Source organism: Heterodontus francisci, chromosome 1, assembly GCF_036365525.1.
Source record: "Heterodontus francisci isolate sHetFra1 chromosome 1, sHetFra1.hap1, whole genome shotgun sequence".
NCBI lineage: Eukaryota > Metazoa > Chordata > Chondrichthyes > Heterodontiformes > Heterodontidae > Heterodontus > Heterodontus francisci.
The window spans coordinates 276,496,152-276,509,173 of NC_090371.1; the positions used below are offsets into that span (position 1 = coordinate 276,496,152).

General features: G+C 43.8%; 1 protein-coding gene and 1 non-coding gene across 2 annotated transcripts in view; both read left to right on the forward strand.

The window, feature by feature from the left end:
• Nucleotides 1-7,004, forward strand: part of LOC137376922 (multimerin-1-like) — a 69,211-nt gene extending 62,207 nt beyond the window's left edge. The window contains exon 8 of the mRNA XM_068045880.1: nt 4,469-7,004. Within this exon, the coding sequence (XP_067901981.1) occupies nt 4,469-4,890 (422 nt within the window). The 3' untranslated portion in view covers nt 4,891-7,004. The remainder of the gene's footprint in view (nt 1-4,468) is intronic.
• A 4,950-nt stretch (nt 7,005-11,954) lies between these two features.
• On the forward strand, nt 11,955-12,068 carry LOC137377885 (U5 spliceosomal RNA). The gene has a single exon (XR_010976504.1). It is a non-coding gene; the product is annotated as a U5 spliceosomal RNA (small nuclear RNA).
• The last annotated feature ends 954 nt before the right edge of the window (nt 12,069-13,022 follow it).

The following is a 13,022-nucleotide window of genomic DNA, read 5'->3' on the forward strand; positions in this document are numbered from 1 at the left end:
TCTTTCCCCTTCATAGAAATGTACCTCGACTAAACTATCCGCCCTTTAAAGCCATCCCATTGATCTGTTACAGTTTTGCCTGCCAATCTTTCATTCCAATTTACCCAGACAGGTCCATTCTCAGCTCACTGAAATTGGCCCTCCCCAATTAAATATTTTTAATCTAGATTTCTCCTTGTCTTTTCCTTACTAATCTAAACCTTATGATACTATGAACACTGTTCCCTAAATGTTTTCCCCTACTGCCACTTGATCCACTTGACGCACCTCATTCTCCAGAACCAAATCCAGCAATGGCTTCTTCCTTGTTGGGCCGGAAACATACTAGTCAAGAAAATTCTTCTGTACACACTTCAATAACTCTTCCTCCTCTCTGCCCTTTGCACTATTACTATCCCAGTCTATATTAGGATATTAAAAGTTCCCCATTATAACTACTCTACAATTCTTGCACCTCTCTCTAATTCCCTTGTAAATTTGCTCCTCTATATCTTTCCTAAGGTTGGTGGTTTATAGAGTACACCCAGTAGTGTAATGTCACCTCTATTGTTTTTTAACTCTGGCCAGATAGATCTGTCCTTGACCCCTCTTGGACATCCTTTCTCTTTCCAGCATTTTAATGTTATCCTTAATCAAACGGCCACCCATCCTACTTTCTTTCCTTCCCTATCTTGCCTGAGCACCTTGCATCCAGGAATATTTTTTACTCAATCCTGCCCTTTTTTGAGCCAGGTCTCCATTACTGCCACAACACCATATTCCCATATGCTTATTTGTGCCTGCAGCTCACCAACCTTATTTACCACACTTTGTGTGTTTACATACATACACTGTAAACCTGCATTAGATCTTACTGTATTCCCTCTTAGTCTGACCCCATGCAATACCTTACTATTTCTTACACTAGTGCTATCTGTCTCTCTAAATCCTTTGTGCACCTTGTTTCTCCAATCTAATGCTACATCTTGGTTCCTATCCCCCTACCAATTTAGTTTAAACCCGCTCCCACAGCACTAGCAAACCTCCCCATGAGGACATTGGTCCTGGTCCTTTGAAGTGCAACCCGTCCAGCCTGTAACGGTTCCACCTCCCCAGAAGCAGTCCCGATATCCAGGAATCTAAAGCTCTTCCTCCATTTCTCCAACCTCACATTCATCTGCTCTATCCTCCTATTTCGATACTTACTAGCGTGCGACACTGGGAGTAATCCAGAGATTACTACCTTTGAGGTCCTGCTTCTTAGTCTCTTTCCTAGCTCCCTAAAATCTGTTTGCAGGACCTCATCCCTCTTTCTACCAAAGTTGTTGGTGCTGATATGGACCACAACCTCTGGCTGTTCACCCTCCCCCCCTCAGAGTGCTCTGCAACCACTCAGTGACATCCTGGACCCTGGCACCAGGGAGGCAACATACCATCCTGGAATCACATCTGCAGCCGCAGAAACACCTGTCTCTTCCCCTAATTAGAGAATCCCCTGTCAACGACTGCTTTCCCAAACTTACTCCTCCCACTGCCTGCACAGCTGAGCCACCCGTGGTGCCATGGACGTGGCTGTGGCAATGGCTGCACTCCCCAGAGCAACCATCACTCTCCCCAGTATTCAGAACTGAAATCTTTCTATTTTTTTCCAAATTGCTCCATTGCAAATGTATCTTAAATCAGAATATATGCATCAAAAATGACTAAATATGCCAACATCTCTACATTGCAACATCTGCCACTCAGATCTGAAAAAAAAGGACACCTTGAAAATTTGGAAGGCGGTGGGGGGGGGGGGTGGGGGGGCGGGGGGGGGGGGGTGGTAGGGATACTTCGCAATTGTCCTCAATTAAACTATGAAGTGAGTCTCAAGTCAATGTTGCTCAGGACCAAACTTCTCAGGTTATAAATAGCATTCCTCAGATGGTTAGAAGAAATTTGTTGGTTGGACTCATCACATTAGCTCAAGAGTTGCTCACAGCAGTCATCCATTTACTTCTTGACAGTCGGTGAGCTGCCAAAAACATCTTATATAAGAAAAAACATGTGTATTTGTCGGCAGCCTTTACAATCCTCAATACATCTCAAAGCACTTTACTTCTGAAGTATAGCCACTGTTATGTGAGCAAACATTGCGTCCAATTTACACACTGAAGTCCCACAAACAATAAATCACCAGTTTATCTGCTATTGATGGTATTGATTGAGGGATGAGTGATTTGCAGGCTCCTGGAGGACTCTCTGCTTTTCAAATAGTGCCATGGGATCTTTTACATTTCCCTGAGCAGGCACAGAGAGCTTTAATTTAACATCTAATTCAAAAGGAGGCACTTCCAAAAATATGCAATCTTCAATACTCTACTGAAGTGTCAACTCAGATTGTATGCTCAAATCCTGGAGTGCTGCTTGAACTCAATCTCCTGAGCTACAAGCCAAAGTCCTGTCAAGAGTCAAACTGAAGAATTTACCTTCTGTTGTTACTCTTCTAACTTATTATCTAAGATACTATCTAAATAAATTGAAGCTTATTTTAGGGTAACTTGGTAGTAGTCGCAGAACCTGCTGTGTGTTTTTTTTTTACAATAAAATTGCTTCAAACATCATAAGATTCAAAGTGAAATTATTTCACTTTAGCCCAGTCATTAGGCAAGCTGCTTTTGACGCTTTTTCCTATTAGTTCCTGGTCCAAGCGAGATGATACATGGGGTTTGGTGCAGAGCAGGCTGAGGCTGTACCAAGCAGGAATGAACATCAGTCCATGTTCCTAAGCTGAGGTGTGCATTTGGGTCCAGTTTTTAAAAAAGGTCATATTTGGACGCGCTTACCCTTTGAAGCTGCAGTCAGTGCCAACAAGGAGGAGTAAAATGATGCTTTCCTCGTGCATTTTGCCATTTTACTCAAGTAATTAAATTTCCCTCATGTAATGGTGAGTGGTTGAGGTCAAAGGTAGTTGAAATATCTTTTGCCTTTTACTTTAAATATAGCTTTTTTTTTCCAACCCAGCTGCAGAGATATGCTGCTCACTGTGAGTAAGTTTCCATTTAATCCTGGTACTTCTGCCTTAAATTTGGACTTAGATTTAGAGGACACAAGTTGCTGAAGTCAAAATGTGCATAGAATTTACAACACAGAAACAGGCCAGTCAGCTCAACTAGTCTATGATGGTGTTTATCCTCCAAATGAGCCTCCTCTCACCCCGCTTCATCTCACTCTATCAGCATTCTCTTCTATTCCTTTCCCCCTCCTGTTTTTATCTACTTTCTCCTTACATACATCTATTCTATTCACCTCAACTACTCCAATGTGGTAGCGAGTTCCACATTCTAAACACTCTGGATAAAGAAGTTCCTCCTGAATTCCCTATTGAGTTTAGGCTGTGTTTGCTGACAATGCAATGATTAGGTGACACAGTACTTGCACATGCGCAAATGCAGCCTCATGCACTGAAAAGTCACTGTCTGCAATGTTTTTGGCAGCTGCCAGTAGGAAAGATGGTGCTGCTAAATTTATCACAAGAACAAAATCAAATGAAACCCAAATGCCTGCAGTGGCTGCGATCGCCACCTCCATCCCACCCCCAACGGTACCCTGCGCTTCTCCTCGCCGCTACCTCCCACGTCTGTCTGCTCGCTGCTTGCTCCACGCCGCGCCACTTCTCCCCCCTCGGCCACTCGCTCCCAGCTTCACCCACCCACCCTCGCCTGTGGGCCACTCACTCCCAGCCTCACCGCTTCATTTTCTCTGCTCTGCCTCTGTTCCCTGCTCCCTCCCGCCTCTGCTCCCTGCTCTATTTTGCTCGCAGTCTCCCTCCCCTCCCTTGCCTATCTTATCACTCTCTCTCCCACCCCCGCTTCCCCCATGCCGGGAAGAAAGGTGGCGATCGTGGGAGTGAGCAGGGACCAGAAGTGGGAGGGAGTGAGGAGCAGATGTGGGAGGGAACGGGAAAGCGAAGGCAAAGCAGAGAGGAAAAAGTGGCAAGGCCAGGAGTGAGTGGCCCAAGGTAGGTGAGGGGGGGAGGGTGAAGCAGGGAACGAGCGACCGAGGGAGGAGACGTGATGAGACGGGGAGCAAGTGGCCCACAGGTAGGTGGGGGGGGTGGGTGAAGTGGGGAGCGAGCAGCTGAGGGGGGAGAAGTGGCGAGGTGTGGAGCAAGCAGCGAGCAGACGTTGTAGCACGCGTTGACGTTTTCGTGCGCATGCTCGAATTAGCCCTGGCAAGCTGGGTTCTGATGTAGGCTGCGCATACGCAGCATCATACTGACAGCAAGGGTCGATCTGTACATGTGCGAATCTGGGAGCGCTCTGTTGACGTCAGGGCTGGGCTGGGCTGCATTGTCATTAGTGGCTATCATATCGAAGCAGAATGATTATTCTTTGCAGCAGTTTAACATTACAATAGCAGTGGATAGTGAAAGCATCCAATACCTCAGGCAAAGTCTCTTTGTCATTATCAATACATTCATCTGATTTTCCTTTGAATCTTTTGGTAGATTTTTCAAGAGGATCCTACCGATACGCCCCAATGGTGACATTCTTTGTAGCACACACCTACGAGATGAATACTGTCGGCCCAATCAAGTTTAACCATCTCTATGTCAATTATGGTGCTTCCTATGCACCTGGAAGTGGGAAGTTTTTGATTCCTTACCTCGGCGTGTATGTCTTCAAATACACTATCGAGTCTTCCAGCCCACATTTGTCTGGCTACCTGGTGGTTGATGGAGTGGATAAGCTGGCCTTTCAGTCTGAAAATATGGACAATGGTGCCTCCAGCAACAGAGTTGTGACAGGTGATGCAGTGCTGGAACTAAACTACGGGCAAAGAGTTTGGTTAAGATTGACATCGGGCTCAATTCCTGCAAAATTTCCACCCGTGACAACATTTGGTGGCTATCTATTGTATCGCACATAAGAGAAAAGCAATAGCACACATATATAATATATAAACTCTTAAAAACCAGTAAAGCAGACACTAGGGGTATCTTTTACTACTGAATTACTGAAATGACATGCTTAACATACTCCTCCTGTTAGAGGAGAATTCAAATCTATTGGTAATATTCTATGTTAATTTGTTTCTTTTGTATTCTACTGAGCATGAATTGATGGAGTCAGACACTAAACAGCTTTAATTAGCACCAGATGGACTGCATTGGTTCAAGAAGGCAGCTCACCATTACCTTCCCAAGGGATGGGCAACAAACGCTGGCCTTGCTAGTGATGCTCATATCCCATGTGTGCAATTGCATAAAAGTTGACTGTTTAAAAAAAAAAGTAAATGAAATCGTTACAACAGGACGTTCTATTCAACACAGGAAAAAGCATCATAAGACACCAATGTCAACATCTCTGAAGAAGAAAGGCATATGTTGTGATCCTAAAATTCCAAAACCGGGGGCTGTATTTGTTCTGCAGATGGTTCGTAATCTTGGCACATTGCAAAGGTTGAGATTATGTGGGCACAATGAACCTGGCAGTTCAAAAGGGCATTGAAATAAAGAGAGATGCGTTTATTAAGAGTTCCTTTCTCTTGTGTTTTTGCTGAAGGAGAAGAGCTAAAAGATTAGTAAATTTACTTTCATCATGGGATTGCACACTATATGGGCCCCATTTTAACCCATTCAAAATCCATTCACTTGCCCAGAGTTAAAATTGAGACCTGTGTTTCCAGTGAAATTTGACATTACCAACACCTTTTTGGGAAATCTGCTAATTTAAATTCATGGCCTCACCCCTCCCTATCTCTGTAACTATCCTCTGGTCCTACAACCCACCCACCTCACCCCCAATCCTCCCCCCAAATCTCTTATCATTTGCCTCTGCCCTCCTTCCTTTGCTCTGCTATTGTCAGCAGTGCCTTCAGCTATTTAAATCCACTCCCTGGAATTCCTTCCCGAAACCACCCTACCTCTCCACTGCCCTCCGTTTCTTTAAGATCCGACTTAAGACCCAACTCTTTGGTCGTGGCTGCTAATATCTCCTTCTTTGGGTCAGCATCTGTGTTTATTTCTGTGAAGTATCTTGGGACAATTTTTCTATGTTAAAGCTGCTATATAAATGCAAGTTTTTATTGTAGTACTACTTTTCTTTTGGGCCTCCTTATCTCGAGAGACAATGGATACGCGCCTGGAGGTGGTCAGTGGTTTGTGAAGCAGCGCCTGGAGTGGCTATAAAGGCCAATTCTGGAGTGACAGGCTCTTCCACAGGTGCTGCAGAGAAATTTGTTTGTTGGGGCTGTTGCACAGTTGGCACAGTTAGTACTACTAGTAATGGCAATAGGGGTGGCATGATAGTGGGTAGTAGTCATGTCAGTGATAGTAATATTTGTAATAGCAGGTGATGTCCATTTAAGGGTGAGGGATAACAAATCAGGTTACATCTTTTAAGCCAAAAGTTGTGATTATAACATACAAAATAAAGACTTGCTACGTCTGTTTTTTTGTTGATTTTGCTTGTTCAGGCATCGAAACATAGGAACAGGAATAGGGCTATTTAGCCCCTTGAGCCTGTTCCGCCATTCAATGAGGTAATGGATGATCTGTGACCTAACACTGTAGCCTTTGTCCCGTATCCCTTAATACCTTTGCTTAACAAAAATCTATCAATCTCAGATTTAAAATTAACAATTGATCCAGCATCAATTGCCATTTGCAGAAGAGTTCCAAACTTCTATCACCCTTTGTGTGCAGAAATATTTCCTAAATTCACTCCTGAAAGGACTGGCTCTAATTTTTAGGCTATGCCCCCTAGTCCTCGAATCCCAAACCAGTGGAAATAATTTATTTCTATCGACCCATCTGTTGCCCTTAATATCTTGAAAACTTCGATAAAATCACCCCTTAATCTTATTAATTCCAGGGAATAAAACCCTATTTTGTGCAATCTCTCTTTGTAATTTAACTCTTGGAGTCCAAGTATCATTCTGCTAAATCTACACTGCACTTTATCCAAGACGGCCAATATATCCTAATATAAAAGCAAAATACTGCGGATGCTGGAACTCTGAAATAAAAACAAGAAATGCTGGAAATACTCAGCAGGTCTGGCAGCATCCGTGGAGAGAGAAGCAGAGTTAACGTTTCAGTCAGTGACCCTTCTTCAGAGCTGGCAAATATTAGAAATGTAAAAGATTATAAGCAAGTAAAGCGGGGGTGGGGCCGGCTAGTTCTGAAGAAGGGTCACTGACCTGAAACGTTAACTCTGCTTCTCTCTCCACAGATGCTGCCAGACCTGCTGAGTATTTCCAGCATTTCTTGTTTTTAGGCCAATATATCCTTCCTTCAACTGCTCGCAGTACTCCAGGTGTGGTCTAACCAAGGCTTTGTTTCACTGTAGCAAAATCGAATCTAACTATACTGGGAGAATACATGAAGTTTCAGCTGACACAACATTATGTTAAGGGCTGAAGTAAGCGCACAACTACTGATCACCACGAAAAACTGTCGGAAAATGAAATTATTCTGAGAGGTTGGCAAGAGCTTGGATTGAAGCCAATGATTGAACAGCACACTGATAGCCAGTTGGTAATTCCTTGTTCTCCTTCAAATTACATGCATTATAGTTACTGATCATCAGTAATGTAGTCATGTACATGGATCTTAACCATATGATCTCAAAGGTACAGAACCCTTCTGTTCTGAAGTTCTTAAGACATTACTGATTACTGGATGGATGTTGTAGACTACCAATGGACTGATTCGAATTCAAAACCATGCAAATGAACTTTGTAATACTTAGGATCATGAAATAATCAAGTTTGAAGTTGACATTATGAAAGAAAAAGTGGGAAGGGAATTTGGTTGCTGAAGAGATCGATTGTGCTCTTCTCCTTCTTTGGCCTCCTTTTCTCGAGAGACAATGGGTAAGCACCTGGAGGTAGTCAGTGGTGTGTGGAGCAGCACCTGGAGTGGCTATAAAGGCCAATTCTAGAGTGACAGACTCTTCCACAGGTGCTGCAGATAAAATTGGTTGTCGAGGCTGTTACACAGTTGGCTCTCCCCTTGCGCTTCTGTCTTTTTTCCTGCCAACTGCTAAGTCTCTTCGACTCACCACACGTTAGCCCTGCATTTATGGCTCTGGCGATCACTGGCAACTGACTCCCACGACTTATGATCAATGTCACAGGACTTCATGTCGCGTTTGCAGACATCTTTAAAGCGGAGACATGGACGGCCGGTGGGTCTGATACCAGTGACGAGCTCGCTGTACAGTGTTTACTTGGGGATCCTGCCATCTTCCAAGCCATCTCAATGCTGGGGATGTTGGCTGCCTCGAGGACTTCTGTGTTGGAGATATGGTCCTGCCACCTGATGCCAAGGATTCTCCGGAGGCAGCGTAGATGGAATGAATTGAGACGTCGCTTTTGGCTGACATACGTTGTCCAGGCCTCGCTTCCATAGAGCAAAGTACTGAGGACACAGGCTTGATACACTCGGACTTTTGTGTTCCGTGTCAGTGAGCCATTTTCCCACACTCTCTTGGTCAGTCTGGACATAGCAGTGGAAGCCTTTCCCATGCACTTGTTGATTTCTGCATTGAGAGACAGGTTACTGGTGATAGTTGAGCCTAGGTAGGTGAACTCTTGAACCACTTCCAGAGCGTGGACACCGATGTTGATGGATGGAGCATTTCTGGCGTCCTGTCCCAGGTGTTCGTTTTCTTGAGGCTGATGGTTAGGCCAAATTCGGTGTAGGCAGCCACAATCCTGTCGATGAGTCTCTGCAGACACTCTTCAGTGTGAGATGTTAATGCAGCATCGTCAGCAAAGAGGAGGTCCCTGATGAGGACTTTCCGTACTTTGGTCTTCGCTCTTAGATGGGCAAGGTTGAACAACCTGCCACCTGATCATGTGTGGAGGAAAATTCCTTCTTATGAAGATTTGAACGCATGTGAGAGCAGCAGGGAGAAGAAGATCCCAAACAGTGTAGGTGTGAGAACACAGCCCTGTTTCACACCACTCAGGATAGGAAAGGGGTCTGATGAGGCACCGCGATGCTGAATTGTGCCTTTCATATTGTCATGGAATGAGGTGATGATACTTAGTAGCTTTGGTGGACATCCGATCTTTTCTAGCAGTCTGAAGAGACCACGTGTGCTGACGAGGTCAAAGGCTTTGGTGAGATCAATAAAAGCAACGTAGAGGGGCATCTGTTGTTCACAGCATTTCTCCTGTAGCTGGCGAAGGGAGAACAGCATATCAATGGTGGATCTCTCTGCTCGAAAGCCACATTGTGCCTCAGGGTAGACACGCTCAGCCAGCTTCTGGAGCCTGTCTAAAGCGACTCGAGTGAAGACTTTCCCCACTATGCTGAGCAGGGAGATTCCATGGTAGTTGTTGCAGTCACCGCGGTCACCCTTGTTCTTATCGAGGGTGATGATATTGGCATTGCGCATGTCCTGTGGTACTGCTCCCTCATCCCAGCAAAGGCAAAGCAGTTCGTACAGTGCTGAAAGTATAGCAGGCCTGGCACTCTTGATTATTTCAGGGGTAATGCTGTCCTTCCCAGGGGCTTTTCCGCTGGCTAAAGAATCAATGGCATCACTGAGTTCCGATTTTGTTGGCTGTACATCCAGATCATCCATGACTGGTAGAGGCTGGGCTGCATTGAGGGCAGTCTCAGTAACAACATTTTCCCTGGAGTACAGTTCTAGATAGTGCTCCACCCAGCGGTTCATTTGCTTGCGTTGGTCAGTGATTGTGTCTCCTGATTTAGATTTGAGGGGGGCGATCTTCTTGATGGTTGGCCCAAAAGCTCTCTGAATACCATCATACATTCCTCTGATGTTACTGGTGTCAGAGGCCAGCTGAATACGACTGCATAGGTGTTGTCAGTAGTCATTTGCACAGCGCCTGGCTGTTCTTTGTGCAGCGCTTCTGGCTGCTTTAAGTGCTACGGATGTTAACTAGCTGGGGGCTTTCTTGTAGTTCAACAGTGCAATGCGCTTAGCGGCTATGACAGGTTCCAGCTCTTCAAAGTAAGATTGAAACCAGTTTCTTCACACATTTGCCATAGGTGGTCATTGCTGAGTCATAGATGGCGTCTCTGATGTGGGCCCACTTGGTCCCTGCATCCCCTGTAGGAGTGTTTTGAAGGGCTTTTTCAAGTGAATTTAGAAACCTATGTAACAGCTGTGGATAAGAAATTCTGCCCGTGTTGATGCGCAGGTGGCCCTTCTGCTTGGAGTGATGCAGCTCTTTGGTTTGAGTCTAACCTTGCTGGACACCAGGGAGTGGTTGGTGTCACAGTCCACACTGTGGAAGCTGCGTGTGATTTGAACGCTGTTTAAAGAGGCTCGCCTTGTGACGATGAGGTCCAGCTGGTGCCAATGACGTGATCTTGGGTGCCTCCAAGAAACCTGGTGACAGAGTTTAGTATGAAAGAACGAGTTGGTTGCTAAAGAGATCAATTGTGCTACAGGATTGGATTTATGGCAATGACTGCAACGTGCATTTTCTGTGGGTGACTGAGTGAAGCATTGGCCTTTCATCTATTGGGCTTGGGTTCACATTCAGCTCAGACTGTTGGAGTGATAGCAGCCAAAATAACAAGAGTGCAACCTAGTTAAAACAAATGCAACAATACTGGAGACATTGGCATACAAATTGCTCTTGGCGGTGGGCGCAAAATGGGCAATAGTGAGGCGGCAGCTGGGGTTGCTCTCTCTTTGGAGCAAAAGAGATTGAGGGAAGATTTGATGGAGATGTACAAGGTTATGACAGTTTTAGATATGGTAGACGATGAAATGTTGTTCCCACGAGTTTATTGTACAAGGACTTGGGGACGCATATTTAAGGTTTTGGGCAAGGGATGCAGGGGGGATGTGAGGAAGAACTTTTTTATGCAGCAAGTGCTAATGACCTGGAACTCGCTGCCTACGAGGGTAGTGGAAATGGAGACGATCAATGATTTCAAAAGGAAATTGATGGGTACTTGAGAGAAATAAACTTGCAGGGCAATGGGGCTAGAGCGGGGAAATGGGATTGACTGGATTTCTCTACAGAGAGCTAGCATGGACTCAATGGGCCAAATGGACTCCTGTGTTGTAATGACTTTATGAATTTATGCCCCTTTGACAGTAAATTCAGAACCGCACTTGGAGCTCTCAAAAAATGGCTGGTGTGAGAAGTGGAATTTCAGGCAGGTGCTGGGGGAACGGCTGTCTCTCTGAAATTAGGATTAAGACATTGTTAGGCACAGCAGGGGGAGCTTTAATTGTGCTCCTGGCTGTGCTTCTCTGGCATACAAACACACATAATACAGATCTTGGGTGACAAGTGACAAAAAGGTTCCATTCCCCAAAACCAACACTTTTCAAAATGATGAGCACAAAATATTGACCATAAAGACTTGCAAAGAAAAAAAACACAAAGGAAAGCTTTCTTCAAGAGATGACCACTTTACGAAATACTTCAGAAAATTTGCCGTTGAAGAAGAAATGTCACATGTTTGTACAGGAAATTACAGTGTAAGACTTGCAAAAGTGACAGTCCAGGGGCTGCCCAAAGAAAATTTGAACCTGTTCTTTCATGATATTCCTCCATCTCCCTGGATAACTCACATGTATAACCTTTCACAATCCAACAAAATCTGTCTCCATTTTCTCACTCCTCCCTCAACAAAGACTGTTGCCCCGCACTTTATTCTGAAGTCAGCAATCCATAAAATTTGGCACCTCTATAAGACCTATAAGATATTCTACAAATATTTGAAGTAAATCACATTAAGTGGTCTTAATTTGAGGGTTCCGGGTCCTTCGGATGAAGTGCATGCTTTAAATGTGCTTACACAAAACCAATCTTATTATATGGTTTTGATTCAAAACCAGCTCATTGTGGTGCTAATTCAGTGGCAAATTACCTCCCCTTTGAAACTGGCCAAACAATTTAGCTCCTTTGATTGAAGTGAAATTTCTCTTTTAATGATAAATGGGAGAATGTTTCTTGCTCACTGTAATAAGTTAAATCACAAGAATGCACAGTTCTGGTTTCCTTTCAGATCATCTAACTCTTTCGCCTTTCACTAAAGATTTCCATGGAGTGGAAAATTCTGTGTTTCTTTTAACTTTTTGAAAATCTGCTTATTGTTGAGCTCATTCTAATATTAACAACAGACAACTCTGTAAGTGCAATTTTCCTGGGTGGCTATTAATTAGGAAGAAAATCAGACAACCTGCAATTTCATGATGTAAAAAAGAACTTGCTTTTACATAGCACCTTTCATGATGTCAGGACCCCCAAACCTCTTTACAGCCAATGAAGTATTTTGAAGAGTCGTCACTTTGGAATGTAAGAAATGTGGCAGCCAATTTGTGCACAGCTTTCCCAAGCAAGAATATGACTATGACCTGATATATATATATGGGCAAGATGCCAGGGAGAACTCCGAACTCTTTGGAATAGTGTTGTGGGAACTTTCACATCCACCTAAGAGGGCAGATGGGAGCCTCAGATTATCGTCCTATCTGAAAAACAGGATTATGAGACAATATGCAACATAGCTGTGAGTATGTTGCTTCTTTATGCTGTGCTTATGATGTACACGTGGAACTCCAATGTCCCGATGTAACCTCTTACAGTTTAGTCAGCTCTTTATAAGAATTTCATTCACGTAAATATAACTTCAAATGATAACAAAATGTTTAGCCTGTAAAATAGAAATTATGCAGCATTCTCCCGATCTCCACTTGTAATTATTCTTATTTACATTAGCGCCAGCTGCACAGCAGGAGACTGATGAACAAGTGAGGTTAAAAAGCTATGGATTTCTGAATATTTCATTTCATGTTTTTAGTCATAAATTTTGCATGCAATAGTTCTGGCACACAAATGCTACATTTTTAAAATTGTAACTATAATGTTGTGCAAGTTTGGTACAGATTCTGAGATTTCAACAAAACAACGAAGTGTATATGGTTAATAACCTGTAATATTATGAAGACTGATATGTTAAAATAAGATTGCATGAGATAATTATAATAATTTGAACAAGAATTGGCTTTTTGTATCATTTTATGTTACAGTTAATGCTGCAGTGTTGATTTAAA